At 31.8% G+C, this 15,614-nt stretch overlaps 2 protein-coding genes across 2 annotated transcripts in view; both read right to left on the bottom strand.

Moving 5' to 3' along the window:
- Positions 1 to 15,614, bottom strand: part of LOC135129235 (troponin T) — an 89,283-nt gene that overhangs the window by 37,762 nt on the left and 35,907 nt on the right. The window lies entirely within an intron of this gene.
- On the bottom strand, positions 91 to 14,265 carry LOC135129232 (SPARC). The gene is made up of 6 exons (XM_064056372.1): positions 14,161 to 14,265; positions 7,224 to 7,320; positions 7,012 to 7,168; positions 873 to 1,135; positions 619 to 821; positions 91 to 559 (listed from the first exon to the last, which is right to left on the bottom strand). The coding sequence occupies exons 2-6, from the start codon at positions 7,296 to 7,298 to the stop codon at positions 361 to 363; spliced, it is 897 nt and encodes a 298-aa protein (XP_063912442.1). The 5' UTR covers positions 7,299 to 7,320; positions 14,161 to 14,265; the 3' UTR covers positions 91 to 360.

Genomic DNA, 15,614 nt, shown 5'->3' with positions numbered 1-15,614 from the left:
GTATTGCTAAAATTTTGCAGTTTTCAACTGAACTTATTTATTTTATTAATAGTAAAAATGAACGATCCGTTAATGAAGAAAAGAAAAACAAAAGTACAAAACTTTTATTTCATATTGTATCTATACATTATACAAATGTTACGGAAAAAATAAAAATACGGCAGTGTTAAGTTGTCACGTTAATCTGAAATTACGTTATAAATCTATAAGTAGATACAATAAATTTACAAAAATAAATCACACATCTATCATACAATCAATAACCTAGTTAATCTATTTATAGCACCATTTTATTCTGCAATATACGCTCCAATTTACTTATAAGTATTTTTAGAAAACAATTACATCTAACTGTAAACCTTATTCGTCATCCTGATCTGCAATCTCTTCGCACCTATCCTCAATTTCATCTTCATCCAACTCCAGACATTGAGCCCACTCTTTAATATTGATTCTGTGATCATCGTTGGCGTCGCACGAGTCCAAGAACGGTGCAATACAATGTTCCAAAGCCATCAACGGGGCACGAATTGGGAACAGTTCGTGACGAGATACAGATCTAGACTCAACAACAATTCAAATAGAATACAATTACCACAAAATACTAGTACAGCAAACCTGTCTGGAGGGAAGCCATCCAAATCGCAGAATTTCCAAATAGCTGCGTTGGTCCAGCGCCGGGTCATATTGGATTCGGCTTCGCGTTCCATTTTCAAATAATGAGGAGTCAGTTCTGACCTATCGGCCAAATCTCTCATTATGTTGAAAAGCCAATCACGCATCCTGCGCGGGAAGTCGGCCATTTCGTCTTTCGTGCATTCCTAAGTTCAATATTACTTTTGGGGAAAATTTTGGGAATTGGAGAAACTTACTCGCATCTCTCTACATTCTCCGTAGTATTCGATGTGGATGTGTTTGTATTGTTCACCTTTGCACTCAGAGTCCCCTTTGTTGCACAAGCAACGTTGTTGGTATACGGCACAGTCAGAAGTCCAGGTTTCGTTGTGGTTGGAGCATACTTTCCGGCGAGATTCTGTTTCTATGGGGCATGTGGGGATGCAGACGCATTGGGGTTCGCCCTCTTCGTCTACCTCGCACACTCTACCAGCGCCGCAGTGGACTTTAATGCAAGGATCTAGAACAGAACGAGCAATATGAAATTTAATGCAGTTTGTTTGTTGTAAATATTCAAGTTTCTTTTTCTTATTAGAACAGTTGAAGTAGCAAGCGACCGTGCATTTTGGGGTTTCGTAGAGAGCTTGTGCGTGAGTACAAAACTGACTTTTTTGGAATCTTGAAAATCAAGATGCAATATTTATTTATTTATTTCCGCAATCTTGAGTTTGACAAAAAAATTGTAAGAAGCATTTTTGTAGATGATACCTATATAATTACTTTTATTCACAACCTTTGGCATAACAGTAATACAAAATTAGTCGAAAGCTATTGCGACAGAACATCCCTAGCCCCTGAAGTATCGTCCAAGAAATCCTGCTTCTTTGAAAAATGATAAAATTTGATTTTGCGAAATTTTGCTTTTTGTGACAAGCTCGATGGACTAAAAACAATATAGAAGTACTAGACATGTGTAAGAGAAAAAAGATTTGACATTCTTAAAAAAAGGCAGTTGGGGCCGCGAGAAAGTTTCCCATTCTTTAAATTTGCGGTCCCCAAGAAGGTCTTCTTTAATAAAAGACAGTTGGAACCCCTGAGAAGGTTTCACATTCTTCCTTAAAAAAAGACAGTTAGGAGTCCCGAGAAGGTTTCATATTCTTAAAAAAGATACTTGGGCTCCCCGAGAAGGTTTCGCAATTAAAAAAAAAAAAAAAAAAACAGTTGGGGCTCCGGAGAAGGTTCCACATTCTTTAAAAAAAAAGACAGTTGGGGGCTCCGAGAATAATTCTTAAAAAAAGACACTTGGCTCCCCCGAGAACGTTTCACATTATTAAAAATAAAACAGTTGGGGCCCCCGACTAGGTTTTAGCTTCTTCAAAAAAAAGACAATTGAGGCCCCCGACAGGGTTACACATTCTTAAAAAACCCATTGTTGCCTCCAAGAAGGTTTCAGATTTTTAAAAAAAGATGATTGGAACGCCCGAGAAGGTTTCAAAAAAAGTACTCATTCGTCCGATGGATTCGGTTACTATACTTCCTTAGCTTACGCTCGGGCAGTAAAAAGACAGTTGGGGCCCCCAAGATTAAAAAAAACCAGATGGAACCCTCGAGAAGATTTCGTAAAAAAAAAGGCAATTGAGGCTCCCAAAAAGGTTTCATATTCTTAATAAAAAACACAGTTGGGGCCCCCGAGAATGTTTCACATTCTTAAAAAAAATACGGGACGAAAGCCAAACTGACAGACGGACAGACAGACGGAAACGGGAGACCTATTTCTTCGTACTGTAGAGGTCGAGAAAACGTAAAAGTAGAGAATCGGTCGGCAGATGCTCAGGAAGTAAACAGTTGGGACTCCCGAGAAAAGAAAAAGCCTCTGAGAAGGTTTCACTTTCTTAAGTTGGGACTCCTCTGGAAAAGGTTTCACCATCTTCAAGAAAAGACAGTTGGGACCTCCGAGGTGGTTTCACAAAAAAAAACCGTTCGAGCCTCTGAGACGGCTTCACATTCTTAAAAAAAAAGTTAAAGCCCCGAGATTTCATGTTCTAAAAAAATTTTGGAATTTTTTTCGACAGACATTTCTTCGCTCTTGAAGTGTAGTCCGACAAAACCCGTTTGTTTAAAATATCGTAAAATTTGATTTTGTGATTTTCGTTTTGTGAAGTAAAAACTAGTGGCCTAATTAACACCCCGCGGTTCGCACAACTGTGGACAACATTAAATATACCTATTTAAAGCAGATAACCAAAGAGAAAAAATGTAGATATATTCAATTTCTCAGTACATGCTTAATTTCGTGTTTATGTTTATACTTAAATTCAACTATTAGCACGTTCAGATTACAAGCATCGGCGGCTAAAATGCAATGAAATTGAGAGAACTGATTAATCATACTCAGTTTTTTTTTCCCAAAAACACTCATAAATTTCAAATGTCGTTATAAAATTTTATAAAATATAGAAACGGATTGATAAACCATATGTAGAGTATCTTGTTTTATAAAACTAAAATCATATTTATTAATGTACATTTTGGAGATGATATCGTCATATTGTTGGTAAGGACATTTATCCAAAATTTTCATTAGCATTTTACCATCTACATGATACTCCTAATACACATATAAAATTTGACAATAAATCGGTTTATTATCAGTTTAATAAAAATCACAGACAGACGAAAACGAAAGACCTATTTTTTTCGTACTCTAGGTCATGAAACGTCGAGAAAACTTAGCCTACGCTCAGGAACTAAAAAGTTAAGAAAAATTGGGAAACAGGGGACGAAAAACTAAGAGATAAGATGACTCTGGTATTTTCAATTCTGCAAAAAGGGGGATTTATTTTAGATTCCATATTTATTGGGGAATGAAAATGGAACTGAAAGTAACGCTCTTAATGAGCGAATTATAATTACCCACCTGTATAAGAGTGCATAAAGCACAAACATCAGCTGTACTTAATGCTGTTTTAAAAGTTGTTACACGTTTTTCAGAATTTTTAGAAATTTGAAATTTTTAGGTTTTGTTTTAACATATTTGATTTAATTTTGTCATATTGTGAATATTAACCTTGAAAATATATTCAGGGGTTCAGGATTTGAAATTAGACTTTGTACAAAACAGATATGACTTCTAGAGGTTTTCTAAGAATGTTATTTTTTTTTTTTAATTTACAATTGTATAAAAAGGAAAAAAGTCAAGGTTTTTAACATTTTTTTTTTATACATATACCATATATATTAATTTTTTTCAAAATTTTATTGTAGGAGCTTTAGACAGTTTTCACCGACGCTGCATTTTCCAAAAACACTGTTCTAAAGTACAGGATTCATAAAACTCACCTCTATTGGCAAACACTGACAAATCATAAGACATAGTAAGTAATCTTCGTTTATGAGGAAATGCATAACTTTCTTATTATTTATGTTACTCTGAAAAGTTATTATGAAAAGTTGTAGATAACTGTATTAACCACAAAAATCCTCCTCATAAAATATAATGATAGCACCCCCAGTCGCGAAAACTCAGTTTTACACTTACGTCTGACCCCCTACTTAACCCACTGTTGCCTATTTAACGCCGGATTGCGTGGAATTATTCGCTTAGCATCCTTGAACTATAATGACCGGAAAATGAACGGAGCGGCAAAATCTGGCACACGAATATAAATCTAAAATAAAACTATGCTTACAAAATCAGTTGTTATGTAAAACGAGGTATGTATGTTTCCTGTGTTATGGCTCAGTTAAAATTTAAAAATTGAGAGATTCCAATTTAAAATTTCGTTTTTATTTCCAGAGCGTAGGCTAGAAAAGTACTGAACAGGGTCGTGCATCTAGCGAGAAGTTAATTTCATGTTTTCTCGACGTTGCACAACTCCTAGAGTATGAAAAAGTAGGTTTCCTGTTTCCGTTTGTCTGGTGTCTATCTACCTGTTTGTTCTCTGTCGTCTGTTGGCGGTTTTAGTAAACAGATAATCTTCGAAACTCCTTTGTTTTTCTTTCGTATCAGTACATTATATTACTGTTAGCAGAATTGTTTTAAGGTATTTGTATTATAACTATGTATTTTTTTTTTAAGTAAGAATGGATAATTTACTTCAAAAGCAATTTACAAAGGTAAGTTCTGCAGCAGTTAATGGATACGTTTACATTTTTCGACTAGAAGTAGCACTGCTCTTTCAAGTTAGGTGATAAAAAAGTTTCAAATTAGGGTAGTTATGGATTTATTTTTAATTTCTTGGATTAAAACTTACACGTAGAAATTTAAACTTTTGTCTACAATAAATAAATGGGCGAAAATTGCGAAAGATAATTTCATGGTGTTACTTTAAATTCGCTGTTCCAACAGTAAATCATTTGAATCGTCCATTTTGATTTTAACATATCCAATTTGCTGACATTGACATTTGTAAGATTTACCGGTTTAATCAAAGAAATGAAAAACACTTTCGCCGCGTACCCAAATTTAAAAACTTTTTGATAATCCATTATATGATGAATTGATTCATGAGTCATGAAAGACAGCCAAAGATGTTGAAAAACAAATGTGAATAACGCAACAACGGAAAATTAGTCTGAGCTGTTTAAATAGAACTTTTTTCTCTTCTGAATTATAGTGAAGCTAAACTATACAAATTTCTACATGACATTCTTTCGATGTATAAACATAAACACTCGAAGTTAAGCATGTTATTATTTCTTTCTATGAAATTTCGATCAATTCGATTTTTTTGTTACGATAACCCCTATAAATTAAAATAAAAATGGAGGCAGATTATTGAAGCAAACGTAAAATAATATGGTACGCACATGTTTCAAAGGGATTTCCTACTGTATTACTAGAATTTCAGAAATTGATATAAGAATTTTTGATTTGTTCACTAAAATAAATTGCTTCATTTTATATTTTTTCAAGACACCTTTATAAACAATACAAAAAACAGGAACAGACGAAGAAAATATTTCTTCAAAAGTATGTTTTTCTGAACATTACAAGTCAGACTGGCTTTGCAAAATTTTGAGATTATGTCATCAAGTTTTTGGAAGGGAGGGACAGATCCATTACTATCATCAACTTACTATTGTGTTTCCAATAACCAAAGTCCATACAAAATTTCTAGGTAATCAGGTTTGTAGTTTCTAAGATAATTCATAAAATTTAGTTTTATTATTTTGATTTGTTTTCCAAAAACTTACATGTATAAATAATGTTAAGGATAAGCCTGAATTAATAAACCATAGCTATAAGAACACGTTGTTTTACATATTTTAGGTATTAATTACTTAGCAAAATTTTCAAGTCATCATTTTGACGAGCAGACAGATAGACGGAAATGGAAAACCTGCTTTTTCATATTCTAGGAGTTCTAAAACGTCGAGGAAAAATGAAATAAGCCATTTGTTGAATGAATCTATTATAACACTTCAATGAAACAGGGTATGGTAAGGGAAGAAGGAAAACTGGGAAGAATGTAGGCAAATAACTTATATACATTTATTTTTACACTCTACATATTTTGCATATTCTCATTAGCCTCTTAAAAATATTTTAACAAGCTTATTTAACAAGCTTAACTACAGTTTACTTTTGAAATTCCGATGCAACGTTGTCACGTTATTCCAATTTTCGTGAAAATTTTTGGCAATAGAAGGGTTAAAAAATCGCAATAGGCTTATTTTTAAAATCTGTCTTACAATATTTTGTGGAAAGATAAATAGAGGTACACATCTTACGGTGGTGTCAATTAAATTAAATTTTAATATAAGTACTGAGTGTTTATAACGAAAATCTAAACTTTACAACTATCAGATATCACTATTTCAGTTTTTTCAAATAGAACACCTGTATTTTATTATTTTACTCTATTTTTTGTTCTCATTCTTTTAATATGTCGATGTGTTTTGAAAAAGTAAAAAAAAATGTCTTAACCATCAACTTTAAACATAGAAAACAGTTCACTAACACCAAATTTGTTTCATTTTAAAAACAAACCTACTGCGATTTTTTGTGAACCCTTCCATTGCTAAAAAATTACAATCGTACAACTGTGGTCTTTATTGCTAATAATTAATCAGATATCGAAGAACGCGCGCTTAATGACTCACCCTGTATATTTTCTAAGTGGCACTAATACTTTTCTGTTAAATAATATTTAATTGAGTACACATGTTCTATAAAGGCAGCAATATGTAGAATTTGCATACATTTATTTGGATCTTGAAAATACAAAAGTGCACAGCATTGTACATATATCTAATAAATTTTGCTCCAATTTATCGATTATTATGATTGGTAGCAGTTTTAAATTAAGATAAAAATTAATCATGATTCATCGAATGAAAATAAACTACATCCAATGAAGACAAATCTGAAGTTAATTATTGGCAAGTACTTACCTATTAAAGGTACTCTATTGTCAAGAATTTCCTCAGCTTCCGGTGGAACTTCTACTTCGGCTTTTTTCTCGAGTTCTACGGTTTTACTAACATCTGCCGAACCGTCAGTTTCCTCGGACAATGGCTTGCGATGTTTTCTGAATTTCTTATGCTTTCTCTACCGAAAATCGTCAAAAATATAATTGTTGTACATATAAATAGCTACCTACAACCTTTGATTGATCTGAAGATCCCTCAGCAATGAGAAGAACAACAAAAATGAAGAGAGACAAGTAAAGGAACTTCATTTTTCACTGGTAAATAATTTACCTGAAAAATAAGAGAAATATGTCAGTCATTTTAAACGATTTTATTACTTTTTGGCAACGATTTTAATAGGCAATACATCAGCAAATAACAATGAAATGTCACGTACACCAGGAACCTATTTTTATCGACTTTATGAACACATGGTTTAATGTTTAAAGACAGTGTTCGTTCCTGGAATGACATCATAGTTTACATTACATCCTACGCAAAAAGCTATCAAACTTATTCCAAGCATAAAACGAAAATTGCGAAAAACACTCCCCAGGAAGCCTGGCACAATCTATTTTCGATCTTGAGTCGCGAAGCTTGTACCTGAAGGTGGTGTTCTTGCCCTAATTAAACGGTTAGAAATGTTTACTTTTGTGGGACGTGTTAACTGGGTGCAATACCAATTTTGAAATATTTTCATTTACACGTTTAAAAAACGGTATTTTTTTTAATGTCGTTATATATAGTTATAAAACAATATTTTTTAACTGAATGAACAATCAAATTAAAATGAGTGATGATGCAGGAGGAAAGAGTTATCACTGCCGTTTCATCCGTTACGTTATCAGCAGGAAATGAAGATTGTGCGATCTAAATTGTGCTAAAATTATTCTTAGAAACAATTTCACTGAATAAATGATCTCAAGGGTATCGGCCTTCTGGTAACCACGTATCAAATACATATACTATATTCCAGTTCATAAATACTTCCAGCATCCTCAGCAAGAGAAAAATGGAGTGTTGAATTCATTGAACTTCTTAGAACGAAACTAAATACGCTTCGTGCTGACGTACATAAATCAGATTTTCTTATGCCGCTACTCTGTAATTTGTTGTATTTGAGAACCTAACTGGAAAAGTAAAAATTTGTGGTGTTATTGCACTGTACAGCTTTCTCATTGTTGGACAAAATACTAAGAATTTTTTAACGATTACTACGTTGTATACATTGTGGTTTTTGCATTGTTAGTTGAATTCTGCAATACACGCATTTATTTAACATGACATTCTGCTAATAATAGAAGCATTAACATTTCCTCTATCAGTGGAATATTTGTTATCTAAAAATAATAGTTATAGTGGTCACTTTCACTAAGAAGTACGCAATTTTGGTTATATTGAGAATTTAAGAGATAACATTATCGAGGTTTCTTGAAACGCGGTCGAATGATAACCTCTGACATTAATATTAAAAATGTCTGCTTCATTTCCGAATATTAGAAGACGACACACATGATATAAAAAAATCGAAATTTCGAGAGCACGTTAAATCTCTAAACCTCGTAAACAATCACTGCAATGTACAGCTTTGATTTGAAACTAAAATGCACACTTATGTTAAGCTAAACTTAAAAATTACTCGCCAGTTAGTCATTTGACTCGTTTAGAAGCTCACTGCCAGATGTGGTAATCATATACTTCACATATACTGCATTTACATGTTTGTATTTTTAATAATGAACTCATGTAATCGCATTCGGGACAGTTGATTTAAAATGTCATTCGTCTTGCCAACAATTATTTAACGAGTATCAAGTGAAAAAGTATTGACTTTGTGATTACGTCAATGTTATTTTCTCAAGGATAAATTGCTAGATCGAATAGTTCAATATAACATTAATAAGCTTCCATAGTTTAGTCTGTATGAATTAGGTTCTAACTCATAAAATATAACTGAACCGTGTTTACTTTTATTCTAACTTTAAGTTCATGGGTGATTCAACTCGCACCTTAGTCTAGAATAATAACAATAAGATATGTCACGAGCTTCACTCGCTTCACCTGCCTCACAATAAGTAATAATTGCTTTTACTTTTGAGGCAGATATTCGTAACTGAATTACTTAAAAAATACATGTTTCCAATTAATAAAAATTTTGATACCGATGCGATCTTTTTGAGCTACTTTTGGAAAGACTGCATTTGTAATTTATAATTACGTACCTAATTAATGAACACTCAAACAAAACTACAACTACAACAAAGTATTAAAACATTATACCACTGCATTATTTATATATGAGTCTGTTTTTCTAATTTCAGCAAAAAAATGCTGCATTAAATTAGTAATGTCAAAGTCCGAATTTGACTGGTTCGACACAAGAAATTCCGATATCCACTTATATAAGCAAATCTTTTATTTCAAGAGGTATACTGTAAATACATGTACTAGGTGTGTTGTATTCCAATAACAATAATCTTATCTTTTAAGAAACGTAAATACACTGTGTCATATTACACATAATTCTCATAAAGCTTACGCTAAAATAAACATCTGTGTGTGAAACTGAATATCTGTATTATTGTGCTGTTTTAGATTTTCTATTTGTAAAACACAAAAACAACAATATATAGATCTGAACTTACATGGTGCTGTTAAAAATAAAACAAAAAAATATATTTTGAGATAATGAAGAGCTTGGTATTCAAACAAAACCGAAGTCATAAACACACAGGTAAATATGTAACCTAAAAATAATAAAATAAACAATTATTGCGATGCTAAGTTTACAAAACAAATAAAAGAACAGCTTTGAGTGGATATGCAACAGGAAACAATGATCCCTAGAGTACTGAAAAATAGGTACCCTGTTTAACATACTCCTACACTTGTGGTTTATGAATCCGTGTTGCGTATTAGACAACCAGGTTTTTGAAGAAAAAAAAATTATAGGAAAACATTACAATTTAATTTTTGAAGCGGAAAACCGAATGGTACGAAATTAAGCAAACGTTTTTTGTGTAAGTAGCTGCCGTAATATTTCAGATTCTTGTTCTTTACCAAAAACTAGAACAGAAAAAATACATCTGTATACATTTAGTCTATTGCATACATTTTTAAAATTCCTGGTGAATAACAAGAAACTGCTAAATGCTGTCAAATTGTCAATGTCACTTTACTGTAGTACCACTACTTGAAGACTAGTTACTTATAATAAGTAGTATTACGTCTAATGATGCGGAAAAAGTTAAACGTCCGTGTAAATAAAACTGAAGATGATTATTTACAAATGAAACATTACCTAGATGTAAACGTTCCCGAAATAGCTATAAATCTCCCAGAAAGTGACGATTATAGGTAGTAGCAACGAGTTAATTTCATTTATTGTGTGTTCCAGGGAAAAATCTGATTTTTTACTTGTTATTTTCCGACAAAGTAATTTTGCAACAGTTAACAGAAAATACCTACATCTTTCAAAATACGTAGCAATTAAACGTTAAGTATCACTGCGAGAATTAACCCTTGAGAAATAATTAAAAAAAAAAACAAATACTTCTGTTTTGACTGACAGTTAAAATTAAAACAGATATATCTATCAGATGTGTATCTTTTGCTTGCCACATTCGTGTTCTGCAAAAAAAGAACGGTCAGATGAACAAACAAAAATAAATAGCAGCTTACGTTTACAACGACCACCAAAAATTTTTGTCTTTATACAAAAATGATTATTATTTGAGGTCAGTGGTGTATTTTTGAAATATGTTAAAGTTTTGTTAGTAAACTGTAGCTAGTGAGTGGCAAATTACAAAAATTCTTGTTAAAGATACAAAAATAAAGACATTTGTGTTACAAAACTTTTAAACTATTCTCTTTTGTATTGCAATAATGTCACTTCAATGTCAATAAAAGTGTCTTTACTCAAAATATTCGACGTGTTGCTAACAAAACTGTGTTTCCACACACAGTTTTCTACGTAGATGATACTATCATTGACAAAAACATAACAACAATCGGTCGCTCCTTGTTTAAAATATATACATACTGAAGTTGAACTCTGGTTTTCTGATTTTAGAGAAATAGTTTGGATATAGATAGTGAAAATAAAAGTAAAGTCGCAGAAATTATCTTATATTCGAAGTTAACATGACAACATCATAGCAAAATGTGTCTACTAAAATCTCGAAAAACACATAGGTACATTAAAAATGTAATATATACACAATTTTCTCTATGTATACATATGTCATAGGAGTAGTTTCTTTTTAATAAATCATCATCATCTTTAATACATTTTGGTGGATTTTTTATCAGATATAAAAAAAATTAAAAATCAATTATATCTAAATCATTATTATTTACGGAAATTTCGGAACGCGGTTATGTTTTCAGCTTACGAAACTATAAATTGTAATAAAAAATTGTTGACTTTTTTTGTTGGAAATGAAGTACACTAAAGGCAGTTTCTATTTTTAAAAAACTGCTCGTACACTTTTTGAGGTAACAGAAGATATATATTTTTTTAATTTAAAGAAATTAGCAGCATCGGATTGAGGACATGGAGGTCCACCGGGAAATTTACAAAGTGGGGCCCTGTGATATTGTATACAGATGTTGTTTGGGTATTATTACTATTATTATTTTCAGTTTTGCCGGCGACATTGGCATTTTGAAAAAATTATGTTGTTTTTGGAATTTTGATGACGCTACCAAAAAAAACAAAGCTAGTACATTCTCGTAACACCTGCGTCTTCAAATATGAAATATATTTTAAACAGATAACCGGAAAAAATATAGATATTCTCAATTTCTCAGTATATGCTTAACTTCGACTGTTTATGTTTGTGCTTCGATCGAATTCGATTTTTAACACGTTCAGATTACAAGCATCGGGGGTTAAAAGAAAATGGAATTTGGTTGATTTTGTGTCCTCAAAGCAGAGGAAAGGACACAAAACAATCTTAAAATATCTTCACGATTTTACAGCATTCGGTTTTTACAATACCAAAGTTAAATTGTAAAAAATTGTTATACAGTGTTGATTATTTTTCCAACAATCTAGATGCTAAGGGCAAAAAGTCAACACCGATTCATAAATCAGACACGCAGGACTATGTTATTTTACAAAATTTAAAGAACATTTGTTCGGTTGAATTCTAAGATGACGTCATAATTTTTTGGGAAGGCCTTAGTCGAACAAATTTTGATTAACGATTTATCATCTTTCCTACAACCTTGAAAAGTACATGGAGTATGTAATTCTATAAAATTTAAATGGAGTATATAATTCTATAAAATTTAAGGAACATTTGTTCTACAAAATTATAAAATGACGTCATCATTTTTAGAGGCCATAAATGAAAAAAAAATTATTAATGGTTTACCATGCTTACGATAATCTTAAAAGTTTGCAAGTTTTCAAATTTAGTAATTGTTATACAATTTTGATTTTTTTCTCAAAAATCTGGAGGTCTAGGGTGAAAACTCGACACGGATTCATGAATCACATATGCAGGTGCATACGTCCTATAAAAATAAATATATGTATATATGTGACCAAAAAAGGGGCAAATTAGTAGTAGTAAGTAAAATGGTATGTTTCACTCCACATTTTATTTTTTTTTATTGATTGTAAGGTGTTCAATGTCAACGGTTTCTTTATGGATCCGCTGGAATCATGGTCAAAATCTTAAAATGGGGTAAAAAATGTATTAAAAAAAACATTTTTTTTATAAAAACGGAATAAAAAACGTCAACGTCAAAATAGGTCTGTTTGCTTAAAATAAATGAAAAAATAGGTAAAAAATAGCTTAATAAATAAATAAAAAAAAAATGTGGGGTGAAACGTACCATTTTACTTTCCACTGACTTCAATTTAGAAATTTCATCTAAAACGTCCAATAATCCAATCCGACTCGATTCAGATGAGAACTGAATTTGAAATAACAAACAGTGCTTTTGGAATCACCAAAATTTATCTTTGGTAAATATAAATTAAAGAACATTTATTCGGTAAAATTCTAAAATGATGTCATTATTCTTTTAGAGGGCAATAAAAGAAAAAACGATTTACCACGGTAACGATAGCCTTAAAACGTTTGCAAAATTTTAGAGCATTCGGTTTTGCAGTTTCAAAGTTAAATTGCAAGATGTTGCAACTTTGATTTTTTCTTCAAAAATCTGGATGTCTATGATAAAAACTTAACACGGGTTCATAAACCACATGCATGTGGAGGTGTATCCTATTTTATAAAATTTAAATAATATTTACTATTGTAAATTTTGGAGATGACGTGAACAAATTGTTGGTACGGATGATTAGCCAAATTTTAATTAGCGTTTTACCATCTTCACGATATTCGTAATCCACACATAATAAAAATCCGAACAAATGGCAGTCAGACAGACGGAAACGGGAATGCAATTCTAAAATTATGAAAATTCAAGAAATACTTAATGTGATTTATTACGAAATTATCGATTTTCAGGACAAAACCTTTACGACAAATTTTTCAAAACTTTTTCAAAAATCGGTAGATTTTTGACAATTGACAATATAGCCGCAAATTTTCCCATATATAATGCATTGCTTATGGTTTTTTACCCAAAGTGGAGTGTGCTCTAGTTAAATATTTATTACTTCCTGAAATATGTTTTTGGCAAAATTAGTTTCCTGCAAACTATGTACTAGATCCACCGAATTTCAATTCAAAATTTAAGAATTTTACACTGTACACGTGCTACTAATTATTATTATGTCATTTTACTTTTTAATAAACTACCAACAATAAGTGAAGGTAAATCACATGTCATTTTACACATATTTCACATTTGTCGCTTATTGTGGTTACACGGTTTTCTCTTGAAACTGAAACAGGGTATCGCAAATCTCTGCTAATGATTTAACCGGTAATATTTAAGTACACATACACATGGTAACCAAAATTTAGCTCGCTGCCCGAAAACGTATAAACTGAAACATGCACATGTGTTCCGACATCAAAACGTGACCTATTGTTCCACAAAAAATTTTAAAACAAGTAAAAAACATAAACTTTGCTTTCTAAAAAAAGTAGTTACGATTTTCAAAACCAAAAAAACATCAAAGAAAAAAATCTCATTTTAATAACTTACCAGCCTCGACCCCGGCTCGACGAACCACTCCGATTCCACGCACCAACTGGAATGAAATAATATTCGAATTTCCACCAGCAGCCAAGGAAAGAGATTGAACAAGCAACGATACAGCGCCCACAGATCATTCGCTAAGAAAACATAAACCGCCGAATTGTTCACTCCAGCTGCCGTCTTCCATCTCGCTTCCAGCTTCCTACATGGCCATGTACGAGCGGTACTGTACAAATAAACGACGTGTGTAAAATTAGGACTTGTGATGTTTATACGCAACACCATAACCGCTTTGCTTATACATTACTGAGTTTAACATATGGGCGACCCATATGTGGTTTTTTAATTTAATATCATTTTATGACATCAGTTTAATTGATCGCTTAAGAGACGAGAGAAGCAAATGTTAAGTAATTGCTTTGGATTTTAATCAGGAGGGGTTTTATTAATGGAAAATATTTTGTAATTATGGCTAATAATACGGAACAACGATTTTATTAGTAGAAAATGTGCCACCATGCTGCGAAGGTGTGGAGTACAATAAACATTTTTTAATTTTATTTAGTTTTTATTGGAGTCGTGTCACAGTATAGTCGTGTTTTCGGGCAGATTTAGGTTCTCATTGTTTATTTACCACAATAAATCTTAATAACAAATATGTTGTTTTTCTTATCAATATTTTCTACACGAATTCTGCATGAACTATTCATGTAGGTATGCGATAAATTGACTTGACAAGTTTCCTATGTAACCGAATTTTTATATTTTTCAAAAATCCTGAATTACTTAATTGACACTTAAATAATTTTTTTCCAGTGAAGCAAAAATTTGATAATATGTAATAATAAAACACAGTTGTCTTGAATTTTGCACATTTTAAATTTGAATTGTGTAGAAAAAATAAATTCTTGAAGAGAGAACATATATACATATATGGTGCAACTCAGTCAGTTCAAATTCTTCAGAGGAATACTATGGGGCAGAAGGAAAATCAGGCACATATGAAATCAATTAAGCAGACTGCCATAAAATATATTAGACAACACAGAGACTAAGCAGCACGTATTCTTTGCGTACTATTTTTGTATACTAATAAAATTATATAATTTACAAGTGTCATTTAGGTCAACAATGCTCGAATGACTTCCTTAGTAAAGATCGAGAAAATTTATGACAGATGTGCCGCCTTGAAATTGAAATTTATGTCAAGTTCAATGGTGTTTTCAGGAAGACAATGTGAAGAGTAGATACTCCCCCTAATTGTTCTGCTTTTAGTAATCGCAAGACTGCGGCACATAATTAATTTATGGTTTTACGTGTTACGGACATACGGTTTTTAACTTCTAGGTTGTAAAATTTTATTAGTGTGTAAAAATAGTGTGCTTACAATACATTATTCACCTAAAGTTTGGTAGATTGAAAGTTCAAGTGTTGTCTAACATATTTTCAAATTCAGTTTT

The sequence above is a fragment of the Zophobas morio genome, unplaced genomic scaffold (assembly GCF_036711695.1).
Source record: "Zophobas morio isolate AGI-343-1 ecotype UQ-CSIRO unplaced genomic scaffold, CSIRO_AGI_Zmor_V1 ptg000014l, whole genome shotgun sequence".
Lineage (NCBI taxonomy): Eukaryota > Metazoa > Arthropoda > Insecta > Coleoptera > Tenebrionidae > Zophobas > Zophobas morio.
Note: the sequence above shows the minus strand (reverse complement) of the source record. Positions and strands in the feature narration are given on the sequence as shown.

Bases quoted from the DNA above. Each gene is read 5' to 3' on its own strand.
- LOC135129232 (XM_064056372.1), bottom strand. From the start codon at position 7,298: ATGAAGTTCCTTTACTTGTCTCTCTTCATTTTTGTTGTTCTTCTCATT. The intron at 1,136-7,011 runs GTAAGTACTTGC...GTTCTGTTCTAG, and splicing joins CAATAGAGTACCTTTAATAG to ATCCTTGCATTAAAGTCCAC. The intron at 822-872 runs GTAAGTTTCTCC...TATTGAACTTAG, and splicing joins GAGAATGTAGAGAGATGCGA to GAATGCACGAAAGACGAAAT.